This window comes from Rhinolophus ferrumequinum, chromosome 12 (genome assembly GCF_004115265.2).
Source record: "Rhinolophus ferrumequinum isolate MPI-CBG mRhiFer1 chromosome 12, mRhiFer1_v1.p, whole genome shotgun sequence".
NCBI lineage: Eukaryota > Metazoa > Chordata > Mammalia > Chiroptera > Rhinolophidae > Rhinolophus > Rhinolophus ferrumequinum.
The window spans coordinates 74,355,830-74,369,788 of NC_046295.1; the positions used below are offsets into that span (position 1 = coordinate 74,355,830).

At 48.5% G+C, this 13,959-nt stretch overlaps 1 protein-coding gene across 3 annotated transcripts in view; it reads right to left on the minus strand.

The window, feature by feature from the left end:
* Window positions 1–340: 340 nt before the first annotated feature.
* Window positions 341–13,959, minus strand: part of NR6A1 (nuclear receptor subfamily 6 group A member 1) — a 208,182-nt gene continuing 194,563 nt past the window's right edge. For 2 of the 3 annotated variants that reach the window (XM_033123666.1, XM_033123667.1), the window contains 3 exons: window positions 8,995–9,116; window positions 7,309–7,461; window positions 341–5,578 (listed from right to left, as the gene is read on the minus strand). In XM_033123666.1, the coding sequence (XP_032979557.1) occupies window positions 5,490–5,578; window positions 7,309–7,461; window positions 8,995–9,116 (364 nt within the window). In that variant the 3' untranslated portion in view covers window positions 341–5,489. The remainder of the gene's footprint in view (window positions 5,579–7,308; window positions 7,462–8,994; window positions 9,117–13,959) is intronic. The other variant, XM_033123665.1, reaches the window with a different exon arrangement.

Sequence of the window (13,959 nt, forward strand, 5' to 3'; positions counted from 1 at the left end):
GCTGGGTGACCTTGGCTGAGTCACTTCACCTCACTTAACCTTAGCTTCTTCATTTATAAAATAGAGGTAATAATCCTCTAAGCTCATGGAGGTTCAGGTTTGTGAAAAGTCCCAACACAGAGCCAGACAAGAGCAGGCCCCTCGGTCAGTGCTGGCTCCTTAATGCAAGCAGTTCGAAGAGACATCCCTCTGCCAGACCCCCAGCAATAGGAACTGGGTGGGTGTCAGCTACAAGCAGGAGCAACAGATCAGAAGGTGCGAGCCAGCTCTTTAGGACACCCCGTTGTCCCTGCCCAGGACCCCAGACAAGCTTCACAGACAGATGCCATGTGCAGAAGGATTCACATTTATTGGTTCAAATACAGTACCTAACATTTTCTAAACATGCATTTCACACTAATTGGTCACATTTCCACAGGTAGTCAATTCACAGAAAGGGCCCAGCCCTGGCCAGCTGGCAGGGTGGGAGGTAGCAGAGGGCCTGGGGAGCCTGCAGAGCCCGCCAACTATCCTTTGGTCACGCAGGGCTGATGGAGCCAGGCTGGCGGGCAGCCCTTGGCCGGCCCTTTGGAGACAAGGGCTCAGAGACATCCCGTTTACTTGATTCCTATACAGGACTGTGGGGAGAGTGGACCTAAGGTAGGTAGCCCAGGGGTAGGCTCATGGATGCAGGTGCCACCAGAGCCCCTGGGGTAGTGGAAGGTGGTGTTTCCTGTGCCTTGGGTCATAGGAAGGAAACAGAGGCCTCTTCAAGGGGGTGGCTAGTTCCTGGCCGGGCAGGTGTGAAGGACTCCCCAGACGCGGCCCAGACATTACAACGCACCCACAAGCCCCTATCGCAGGCCTGGGATGGCAACACAGACAAAAACACCAACACCCCAGGGCAGGCAGGGTTTCTTTCCCGACAGAAACATGTAAACACAGCAGGGGCTACAGTATTCTTTTCCCACAGGATTTCTCAGAGAGGAATCACCAGGATGTCACTCAAGAGGTAGTTTTTTCTTTTCTTCTTTTTCATGGAAATTTGAGTCAACATTATCACCTATCATAAGACATTTCAGAGCAAGAAAACAATGGTCACCAAAGGGCAAAAATGATACTTTGGCTGGCAGGGCTGGCTCCAGGATTTGGAAGACTAGCCTCCACCAGTAACTTTTTTCCTGGGCTTGGAGCAAGCTCTGGCCTGACTCGCAGCTTCCCTTTGGGCCTGCAATTGATTCCTGAGTAGGCTGTGGTCCATTTAGGGCTGCAGGCCCAGAGGAGTCAGGCCACATAGGGACTGGACTGAGCAGAGGCACCAGGCATTTTACCAGCTGGTAGAGGCAGGGCCACTGCGGCTCATGTCCCGGGACAGACAGAAGTCTTCCAGTCTCCAGGTAGCCCAGGTCTGGCCAGAGGAAGCCTCCGTTTGCTCCCAGACTGAGCATGCTCTCTGGGGCCCTGCCTCTGAGGAAACAGTCCAGGTCTGGCTTCCAAGCCCAGAAAAACGGTTGCTTATGGCAGCCAAGAGAGGGGTTTCTGGGGACCCTGTAATTAAATACACATCCCTGAGCTGTGGCCCTAGAAACCCTTGCCTCAAGGCTAACCAGTTTCCAGCACCTGGTGGAATGATTGCCGTTTCTCATCCTGAGACACAGATAAAACATCATTTCACAGACACTGGACATAGATGATTCAAGCTGAGGGAAAAGGGAGGAATGATCAACTGCAAAGGCAGAGGGGCATGCAGGGGGGCGCTCACGGATCAGGTCGGGGAAAGGAAGAGTAATGGTTTTTTTGTTTAGTTTTTCGTTTTTGTTTTTTTTTGTTTTTTTGCTTTTTAAAAAATCAATAAAGAAAATAAAAGGGCTGGTCTGAAAGACTGGATTTCTTAAAACAATTGCAAAATTTTAAAAAACAGGGAAACAAGCCAAACCAGGGGCCCAGAGCTAAAAACTTGGAACCACTGCTCAGCTTCCTGCCCTACCAGGAGGCCAGGACCCCTGTACTTTGGCCAACCTCAGACATGGCTTAGATGTTGCCCACACCGGGCTTATCTGTCTCCATCTGGCCCATTCTCCAGGAAATCAGGATCAAATAAACTAAGGTAAGAAATGGGTAACCGAGCAAGGCAGCTAGCTCAGAGAACCCAAGGTTTTAAGGACCTGGTGACACATTGGCCATGGCAGGTCCTCACTTCCCTGAGTGGCAGGTAAGAAGCAGGCTGGTGTGGAGTGGGTGACTGTCAGTGAGCCATGGAGACCCCTCTCCCTCCTCTGGCTCTGGAGAACAGGACAGGAAGGGTCCTGCCTGCTGCCTTCTCTCTCTCTCTCTCTCTCTTTCTCTCTCTCTCGAGGTTCTCCCATATCACTCATGGGTTGGCATGGAGGCTGGGTGTCCTCTGAGCCAGGTGGAGTGCTTTGAGACAGGTTCTTGGGAGCTTCTCCAGACTACCAACCTTGTGAAAGATTCCAAAAGTCTCACAAAGGAACCAGAGAGCGTAAGTTGTAGGTGAAGTTCCAAGATTCCAAACTTTTGTCTTGGGTCAAGAAAACATTCAAAGGGAAAGGAAGGGAAAAGCTTGTATGTTTCAATGCAGGGCAAGGAGGTGGGATTCTCCTTGACCACACAGCTTTCAGGGTCCTATTTTTATGGTGGAAAAACTCTCACTCAAAGTGAGTGCTGTTGGTGGCAGGGGATCAGAGAGAGGACAGAAGAGAGGGAACTGAGACCACATGCACAACTTCTTCCACTAGCAAAAAGGCTACCTGTTAACCAAACAGTATGGGAAGAAAGGCAAAAACAAACACACCAAGCCTCCCCCTCCAACCTTTCTCTGTGTCCTTCAAACCAAATTCACAAATACATCTAGTGGCTGACCTAATGTCTCCACGGTGCTAGCTACACTCCTACCTTCTCCTCATAATACCTGAGTTTGCAATGCAACACATTCACTTTACCCTGTTTAAAAAAAGCCCGTCATAAAAGGACTGGGTGCAGAAGACATTAAAGGTGGCCCACAGGTCAGGCTCCGGCTCAGAACACACGGCCACTTGGCTCAGAGATTCTGCAGGGCTCTCGGAAATGAATGGGCTCTTTGTTCTGTGGAATCTGCTGCAAACATTTGTAAAAATGGATTTGTACAATGGCAACTTGCAGAACCTTTCCCCCACTCCACAAATTAACAACTTGCTCTGTTTAATCCTGCATTATTGGAGAGACATGTTCTTGCCTCATCAGAGAGCAATTTCCTTCGATACCCAAACACAACCGGTAAAATGCTTAATTTAAGAGAAAAGCCATTTGAAAAAAATAATAATTTGACAGATGGAGGTCTAAGCAAATTAAGATGCTGCACACAGGAGTCGTCTTGGAGAAACGGTTTCTGATATGTGTCTCCTCCCTATATTGAGGAAAGCAGCTCGGAGTCTGACCTATAGCCAAAGAATGCGATCTAGTTGGTTAAATAAAACATTCAGGGAAACAAACATATTGTGAAGTGAGAGAGACACAGACACAGACACACACACACACACACACACACACACACACACACACACACCTTCCCACTGACATGTGGAAAACATTCTGATTAGAGGTTTTCCTGAGGAACACATCTCTTCCTTTTTTCTTTCTCAGATCAGCCGGGGAAATGGCACTGAGGAGGAACACTCTGAGTTTTAGATCCATCAAGGGACAAAGTCATCATTCTGCTGGTACCCGTGACATTTCACTTGAAAGGAAACGATTCGACACAGCCTCGCCGGTGTGCACATGATGTGGTGGCCCCCCGGCTAAGTTTTCTCGGCTGGGCTGGGAAGACAGCATGTGGCCTTTGAACAGGCACCAGGAGGTGCTGCAGGCCCCTCTAGCCACCTCGGATGCGCCCCTCTAAATGGTCTGTCTGCTGCATTGGCTATGCGAGCCACCTGGCCCACACTTGGCTATGGGTAGCGACAACTGCCGTACAGTGAGGCAGAGAAGGAGGAAGCACCTGGAAGAGTTCCCAGACAGGTCTGGTGTGGCTGCTGGGCAAAGCCAACAGGGTAAGGAACAGTTCCCGGGACATGGGAGGCAGGTAGTGAAAGAACAAGGGGTCCAGGCCGTACCTGCAGAGGGGGCAGCCAGGCCCGTAGGAACATGAGGTAGTTTAAAGCCCCCTTTCCCTTCCAGGTGCCAGGAACTCCAGCCCTCCAGGCCACGGATACTCTAAGGGGCAGCTGGGCCACTCTAGGCCTTGGGCTTTCCGTCCTGGGAAACCTGCTCTCATTTTAGCGAGATTAGGAGAACTCGGAGTAGAATATAGAGGCAAAAATTCTGCTCAGCAAATGAATGAATGGTCCCACTGAGAAAGAGATTACAGGTTTTGGATTCAGTCCTGGGATGGGATGCGATGGGGTGGGAGGGGATGGGGAGGGAGGAACAGAGAACTCTAAAGGAGAAGTGTTTCTTCTTCTTCTTCTTTTTTTTTTTTTTGCAGTCTGGACTTTGTCTCACTACCCCTTGAACAGAACAAGGTGAAAGGAGAAGAAATCAGTAGTGGGCACCAGGATTCAGAGCACGACATTTTGTTCAGCCATGTTGTTGTCAGAGGGCCAATAGGAAGCCATCTGTAAGGGAGAGCCAAGGGGTCTCAGGAAGGTAGGCCTTGCTTGATCCACATGAGGAAACTAGGGAGCTGTGAGCCCCACCGGAGCTGGCAGGCAAGTCCCAAGGATACCTTATTGCCAGGACTCTGCCTGGATGAAAAGCTGACAGTGGCAGAAACTGACAGTGGGGGTTCAGACGGTGGGGAGAGGGGCCCCACAGCATGGCGTGAGAACAGAAATCCTTCTCCCTGAGGACACCTGACTTAGATTTGGTCACTGTGTCCCACTCACCTAACTTTCATGCTTTCCAAAGAAAAGAGGGGGCGTAACGCCTCATCTCCTGCCATGTGCCCACTGTGCCACCCACTTTGCTCAGTAAACCTCCTAACAGCACTTTGCCCTTTCATATGTGCTTTTACCTGGCAATTCTGTGGCTAGAAAAAGGCAGTTTGCTCTCTGACAGACAAATGTATGAGTCTGCTGAGAACACGTGGAAAGAGTCGGGATGGCCACACCCTCCCTTTCCACTGAGGTAGTGTCTTTGTCAACATTATGGAAATAGTCATCTCAGCCCCATCCCACCCTCCCTCAAAATACAAAAGCACTATCTCTAAACAATGACAACACTGTAACATTAAACATCTTCACATTCTGTAAACTGCAAGGAAATGCATCGGCTGCATCCACACAAAAGCATGTGCATCGTGCTGAAGGCCATACATTCAACTCTGTCGTGAAATAAATATATAGAAAAATGAGCTTAACAAAACAGACAAACAAACAAGCACGCTTCTTGCTATGGAGGCAACTGGAAACGCTGCTCCACAGCCTCCACGTTGGTCTCGCTGGCTCTTTCTTCTGGAGCCTGTCCTGCCCACACAAGGCTCTGCGGATGGCCCGAGGAGGGGCGCTGGGAATAGGTCATTCTTTGCCCACACTTGTCTTGCAGGAATGCAGCACCACCTTAAACAGGAGGGGCAGCTGCTCCAAGGGCACATTCACCATTTTCCCTGGGAACGAGGTGGGAAAAGAAGAGTTAGCAGTGGCTGCCAGTGGAAGCGCCTGTGAGGCTCCTCTTGGGCTGGTGAAGGGAGAATACTGCCCTTCACCAGCCATTGAGTGACTGGGGCAAGGAAAGTGCCAGGAGTATCACAAAGGTCAGACACACTGGGCTAACGTCCTGGTACCCAGGCCCATGCTGGTGCCCTGGGGAGTCTAGTAATGGTACAAGCTATAATCATTGCTACTATTCAGGGAAGGCTTACTCTGTGCTAGGTGTTTAAATGCATTATCTCATTTAATTGTCACAATATTTCTGTGTGATACATACTACTTTTTATCTCCATTTTAAAGATGAGGAATCTGCAACTGAGAGGGTATTCCTAGATGCCCTGGTAGAGCTAAAATACCAGGAGAAACTTAGATCCTGTTTTCTTATTCTTCCCGGTAGATTCTCTACCATTCTATAAACATTGCTCTTCAGAGTAGTATAATGGGTTAATAAAAGTACTAAGAAAAAAAGAGGTGGGGGTGTCACAGGGGCAAATAAATTGAGAAATTCAGGGCTAACGAAGATATACAGGTGTCTTTACTGGAGGACTTCTCCGAGCCTTCACCGTGCTGACACACTCTGTAAATACTCGAGGCTGTGGTTCTTCTCCCCGACCGTACCTTAGAGTCACCTGGGGAGTTAAAAAAAAAAATACTGATGCCCCAGCCCCTCCCCATACCAACTAAATGAGACTCTCTGGAGGTGCAACCCAAATACAGATATTTTTTAAAAGCTTCCCAGGTGATTCCAAGTGCTGCCAGGGGTGAGAACCCAGCTCTGTGGGGGACAGTGGGGTATAATTACTGACTTCCCTTTATTTTAGAGAGCACCTGATTAATATCTCGTTTGGTAGAACCTAGTTTCGAAAATGCTGAAACATAAATATCAAAACACCTCCCAAATTCCAATAGTTTAGGTCTAGTTCACATCTGCTAGATTTACCCCAGGCACAAAATGTAGAACAAAAATTCCTTTGTCATACTGAAAATTTTTTCCTTCAAAATTGTATTGCTGAATTTGACAGGAACAACCTCAAACTCTAGAGGCCACATTTCTGAGCTGCCCCTCAGTATCTGCTGAATAACTATAAATAAGAATCTTTACCAAATGATGTAAAGCAATAATAACTAAAGCCAGGATTTTAAATTCAAACAGACCTATTTAAATGTCAAGCTCAGAACGGGCTTAAGACCACAAAAACAATAACAAACATTCCTTTGCAAACATAGGATTTTTGAGAATTATTTTAAAGATATCGTTTAAATGAACGATCCCCCAAAACCTACAGGCAATTCTATGAAGTTAATTTTTAAAATTGAGATACAATTCACATAGCATAAAATCCACCGTTTTACAGTATACAATTCAGGAAATGAAGCTAATCTGAGAAATTCTGAGCCTGTTTCCCCATCCATAGACTGGCCATAATATCACCAACCACCAGCTGTGCAGAGATTGTTCTGAGATTAAATGATATAAGGCCATAAAGTACCCTGCACATCATCGGTGCTGAGGAAATGTTAGATTCTGCTCCCTACAAAGAAAACACAGACTTCTCGTTATAATATAACTTTTCTGAGGGCAAGAGATGGGCCTTAAATGAGTATCCTGAAAACACTGCCTGCTTCATTCTCTTCACAAGCTAAGAGAAGCAAGGAAGCGTTGGGAACCCAGCACCCAGAATGTTACCTGCAATATATCGAATCTCAGGTAAGCACATCATGAGGTCAGGAAAGCGGTTCGGCTGATGTGTATATTTATATTCAGTGAAATCCTGGCAAATGTACCAATATCGCTTGTTCAACTGTTCCAGCTGTGAGGCACTGGCCAGACCCCTGATATCTGTGAAGAAAACCACACAGGAAATGGGAGGGGCTTTCTAACGTGGAAGAAACACCAACTCCTTGAATAGGTGTATCTTTCAATTAAAAGTTATTAAACGTCACAGCAGGAGATCTTTTCTCTTTCTGACACGCAGGAACAAAGTTCTGGATAAGGGAAGAGAAATCAGATGAAGAAGAAAAAAATCATATAGGAAAATCACTAGACCGAGCCCTTTGAGGGTTAGGCTCAGTCTTCACACCTGGCTCCCAGCACAGGGCTTGGCACAAAACAAGGCACCAGTAAGTGTTGAACAACTGACTGAATAATATACCTTTCTTAATTTATCCTGCACAGTATCTTTAAATTTGCACTTTGCCGGAGCCCATCAGAAACCTAGCTGATACCAACGCATTCATGCTTGTACATACGAGTACATGAGTATTCACACATGGTCTCCCGGGTTTCTGCTCATCTGGGATGTCAGTCCAGTTTTTTCTACGTAGATTTCTCTTATTTTTACACACACACACACACACACACACACCTACCCCTTTTTTATATCTCTATATAAAATATAGAATATAGATATTCTATGTATAAATCTTACCCAGCCTTTGAGGCCCTGCTTAGATTTCTCCTCCAAGTAGTTGCTACTGATCTCCCCCTTTCTGAAGCTCAAGTAATGTGTCATGTGCCATCAGAGTCTATTTCTTGAGGCCAGGGACCTGGGATCTAATTTATTTTTCAGTGTCTTTCATGCTCACCACAGGGCCTGGCCTAGGGAAGGCACACACCACCAGATACATGCGTGAATTGTACTGAAGCAGAGGGAGGAGGTTTGGCCAGTGTGGGCACAGACCGGGGACCCAGAGTCTCAGACTAGGCAACGGAATACAGGAACAGAGCACTTTTAATACCACAGGCAGCAAAACAGCCCAGGTCCACTCTGAGAGCAGAGCACTCATATGCTACTTTGGAAAAAAAAAAGGAATACAAATTCTCCTTCATACTCTGGTTACCAGCAGCTACCAAGCGCTACTAGGTACTACTTCACACAAATCCTATCCAGCACTCTTCTAATGAAAAGCCATGCTTGATATGCATGTGTGTTTCTGTGCACCCCCACTCTGCCCCGAAAGGGGCCGTCAGAACACTGCCAGCCTGTTGCAGAGGCCTTATCTCCAATAGCTCCATCAGTCACTCTGCTCTTCTTCAGTCACTAGTAAACTTGGTACATAATTTAAATGACGCATGTACTGTCCTTGGTGTCTGTGTTTAAATGCATTGAAACTAACTAAACAAAGCGAATCCTCTTCCTTCCGCTATGAGTTATAGAGACTGTGGCATTTAGGTTTGAAGAAAATATCCAAAGTATGCCCTGCAGGATGATGATGAGGGGAGCACAGGCCTTCCAAGACTGGTACCCACATGCTGTGTCAGATTCTGGGTGACAGTCCTGAGGGTAAAGGGGGGCATGAAACATAAGGGCAAATGCTCACGGGCAAAAAAATAAAAACAAAGTCCCTTCTTCCCATTGCCCAGGCCACTCACCTTGATTTAAGAAGTTAATTGCTTTCATGCAAGCGTACTCCTCATTGCTGACCTTTAGCTGATGGAACTTGTGATACAGGTAGATGAGCCGCTCGATCACCTCCATCCCTTCATCACTAAATCTGGGGAAGAGACACAGGTGTTAACAGTGGGCTCTGACACCAGTGGAGACCAGGGAAGGGAAGACAGAGGTTTCCTAAAAGCTCCTTAAGGCATCTGACGGAAGAAAGAGGCTGAGCTTGGGGGAAATGGAATTCAGAACCATTTGTCAAGGACTGGTGTGGATCCATGTTTTATCTAGAAGCCAAGATAGTTCATACAAGCTGCTGTTCTCAAGGTTGGGGGGGATCGATCAAATCTAAGTTCAAATCCAGCTCTATTACATAAAAGCTATGAGACCTTAGGCTTAGACCTGTAAGCTTTGAGGTCCCCCTCTGTAAGTTAATAATGCTTGCCTGCTTGGGGTAACAAATGACATCAGCATAACTGATATTGTTGAGATGCAGCCTCCAGTATCAGTGGCAGCTGCCATGGTGACTCTATGTGAGTCTCTGCCACAATGCAGAAAAAGCTGTTGACTATATTTATTTATTTATTTATTTAGGTTCACCGTTTCCAGCAGGGCTGAGGTTATGCACAGTGAAAATTTTTATGGCATCTCTGACTTCAGCTAGGAGGGAGGAAAATATTAACTGAGCCTCCACGCCATGTGCTGGGCACTTTATGTGCATTACCTCATTAAATTTTCTCAGCACTATGGGCTAGGTGAGATTATCACCACCACTCTACAGATGAGAACCGGAAGTTCAAAGAATAGTGGGGACTGGTCCACAAGCAGGCAGCTAGTGGTGACAGAGCTGGAACGTGGAACTGGGGCTAACTTCTCAGGGCCTTGTTTTTCCCAGTATCTAAGGTGGCATCCCCTAGCAGAGAAGACTCAATGCTCTTTTCTTTGGATTAGGAGTAAGCTCCTTGACAACGGACCAAGTTTTAGGCAAAGGAGCCCCACACTAAGGGACTAATACTCTGGGTCATAGTGGGGAATATCTCATATCAGAGATGGAAATACCACCAAACCAAGGAGGCAAAGGCTTAACGGGGAAGCAGTTTATAAAAGCTGGGGTCACGCCCAGCCTCTGCCCTTCTAGGAGTGGGCTGGCCTGTGGGCCAAGGAGAGTGCCAGACAGGCCTTAGGTGCAGCTCAGACAGAGGCTCAGCCCAGGGCTGCTTCCGAGCAATTATGTTCAGATCTGGGTAGCGCAGCCCTGTGCTAGGCAAGAAGGCACCCGGGGATGTACTACCGCTTTCTGCAGTAACTCTGAAGGCTTTGCAAGGGCTTGGCTTCCTGGGCACCAGCGACATTTCTCCTGGGAGCAAGCCTGGCCCTGGCTGGGGCCAGAGGCACCTGCAGCTCTCAAACACCAGGGGGAGCCCAGCAGCAGCTCCTCCAATTGCAGCTCTGACCCTCTGCCTCCAGGATTGGCTCCTACTAGTCAGTCTGAGCTGGGGCTTCTCTCAGTGCTGCTTTTGAACTCCGATGGCTGAGTCCGTTTCTCTCTGCTCCTGGTCTGCTTTTACAGCTTCATTGATATTTTCCAAGACTAGCTGACAGACAAATTCATATTGAATAACCACTATGGATAACTTTACCTACCATTTGTTGAATATTTGCTACTTGCCAGGCACTTTGTTAAATATTCCACATACATAATTTCACTGGATACTCCCAATAAGTCCCCAAGTAGATGTTATAATCCTTTGTTCACATGTGGAAACTAAGGCTCACAGAGGTTAGTTACTGGGCCCCAACTGCATTCTTGCATTTGACGCTCCTGATAACCTGTGAGATTAGTAATATCACCTCATGTGAGGGGTGAGGAAGCGGAAGAGGTGCCTTTCCCAAAGTTACATAGTAAATAACTGGTGATGAGCTAAGGTTTAAACCCAAGTGTTCTCACTGCAAGCCTGTCCCTTTCTCAGCACTACACTGCCTTCTCCCTGGCTGCCTTGCTCTAAATTGGTGAACTGGTAACTGGGAAAAGCTACCACATGCTACCACAGGGCACCTTGGGAACTCTGTTCCCACAACAACTCAGCCCAGGGCCCAACCAGAGCGGGTGCTGGGCTGGCTGCAGCGCACACAACTGCCCTGCAGAGCTTCCGTGATGCTGAGGCTGGCAGCAGGCAGTGTGCCCGGGAGGGCAGATCACTCTGTGCTCCTGAGAGGTAGCAGTCTTCAGTGTAAATGCCCTCTAGGGTCTGCCTGGAGGGCTGGGGGAGGGCTGGGATGGGCAGGGCATAGAAAAGCAGGGTGGGGGCCGGCTCGGTGGCTCAGGCTGTTAGAGCTCCATGCTCCCAACTCCAAAGGTTGCTGGTTCGATTCCCACATGGGCCAGTGGGCTCTCAACCACAAGGTTGCCGGTTCGACTCCCGCAAGGGATGGTGGGCTGCGCCCCCTGCAACTAGCAACGGCAACTGGACCTGGAGCTGAGCTGCGTCCTCCACAACTAAGACTGAAAGGACAACTTGACTTGGGAAAGAAAACGAAAGCAGGGTGCAGGTGCAGCAGCAGTGCCGCATGTCGGGGGCCGAGCAGGGTGACAAGCGCAGATAAAGCTCTCTCCTTAAGCAGCAACCTCTTGCCCCAAGTGCTCCCTCCGGCGCGCAGAGCCTGCAGGTGTGTGGCTACTGGCCAGGCCCCTCGCCAGGAGTGCCAAACCTATTCCGGGCTGAGTCCTGACCCGAGGCACACAAAGGCGCTCCCCAGTGCCCGGCCTGGGCATATGCCCCCAATCTGCCCTTCCTCTTGGGGACAGCACATACCTCTTTTCCAAAATTCTTAGGACAGGCTACCATCACGGACCCCTGGCAGCAGTGGGGGCTGGCAGCTAGCCCGGCAGCCCCCACTCAGTCTCCAGCGCCTGACTGCAAAGCTTCCCTCCACACCCCGCATCCCAACCCTTGATAAACAAATTGTTCTCTGTTCCATGGGCCCGCTTTCTCCTGCAGCCGTACCTCCCCCACAGCTGCCCGGCCCACGGCTCTAACGCCCCTGTAGTCCCCGTCTACAAATTATCAGCATTCAAAGCCAGAGAGCTGGACAAACACACCCATTCTTCTTCTAGGTTCCCATTACACAAGCATGCTAGGACAAGGAAAACATTCCTGCCAGGAACCCCCAAACCACTGGACCATTCAGTCAGCAATTGAAGCTGACACTGTATAAGTTATGTCCCATTAAGGGGGCTGAGCGGCCTAGTTGTCTCTTTTTCATTCATCTAAATACACCTACCCCAGGAGCAGTCATCAGCCACAGCCTTAGAGGGGCTGCCACCTCAGTACCCACATACAGGCTCCGAAAAAGCAGTAAGACAGTAGCTCCGGGACATATTCCAGAAAGTCAAACTTTTGAGAAGGCTAAAGAATTTAGTCTAGGGTAATGGCAGAGAGCCTGGGCTTTGGAGCACCAAAGATCTAGGTAGTAATCTCAACCCCATCTCTTCCTAGCTTTGTAGCCTTGCGTTTTCACCTCTCTGAACCTCATGCCTCTTATCGGTAGAACAGGGAAATAATTAGTGCAGTCTCAGGGTGGTGGTGAGGACTAAACAAATGTTAAAGCCCTTACGATGGAATTGGCACAACACAGTCTGTAATTCTTACCTATTAGCTTCGTCATCATCGCTCCCATTACCACAGCAAAAAGGAGGCTGTATGTTTCCTGAACCTTCCAGCTAGGGTCTGAGTGGGGAAGCTGGGAGGGAAATTTCCGAAGATCTGGCAGAAACGGAGCTAATGCTCGGGAGGCAGAAGTGCCCATTAAAGCCCATGGAGTGAAAGGCATCTCCTGAGCGTGAAGGAGTCTTGATTAGGGCCAGGAGCAGTCGCTGGCTGGTGCTACAATCTGCTTTAAATCAAATTCACCCGGCTCACTGTCTGATAACGGCCTGATTAAGGAAAATGGGCACCATAAATTCGATTCGATATTTGAGAAGAGAAAAGGAGGTGGTCATGTATCATTGGGGAAAAGCCTTTTCATGACAGCAGGAACTCACTTGCACTCAGCGTTGCGAAAAAGTAAAGGCATTTGGGGGAGTGGGAGGAACGCAGGAGCAAGCAAGGTAGGGAAGAGCTACGGCCAATTACAGATTCCACACCCTGGGTTTCTAGCAGAGTGGGGTCTGCTTGACAGTGACGAGCCTGATTCCAGAGGTTCTCGTAGTTCCATTTCCTCTGACCTCTGGGGCACTTCCACATGCATCTCAGACTCGACAGATCCCAATCAAATTCAGAGTGGCTCATCTCTCAGCCTATTCTTCCCAGGCTCCATCATCTTAGCTAAGAAAATTGGTGTCCCCCTGCCTGGCAGCACCCCCACCTTTTCCACTCACTGAAGTCCCGCTGACGCGATTCACCTCCTTGCCACCTCTGAACTCTGTGCTGCCGTCTCTGCTCCCATCGCCACTGCTGCCTCGTCCTGGGCTATGGAACAGTCTCCTATCCAAGCATCGTCCTGTAGCCTTGCTCATGCCAACCCTTCCTGAGCTTTACAGCCACAGGGGTCTTTCTAAAATGCAACCTGACCACGTGATTGCTCCACTTAAAAATGTCCTATGACTTCATACTATTTAGCCAAAATCCAAATTCTTTAGATTAGGCATTTGAGCACCTTCATGACCTGTCTTTTCTGTACCTTTCTCTCCACTCATTTCTTCCCTCATTTCTGTCTCTCAGATACATTCTCTCAGCACCCTAATCTACAGGACTGCTTTTGGTTCCCTGCACTTAGCCACCAACCAGGATCTCTAACTTCCAGGACTTACAGTTGTTCTCCTGCATTCCTCCTGTTCTCTGTAATCTACCTAGAAAAATCCCACTTCAAGATGCAACTCAAATGTCTTTTCCTCTAGCCAGAACGCCCTGATTATGCTGGTATAGGAACTCGCTCCCTAGTCTGCGCTTGCGCGG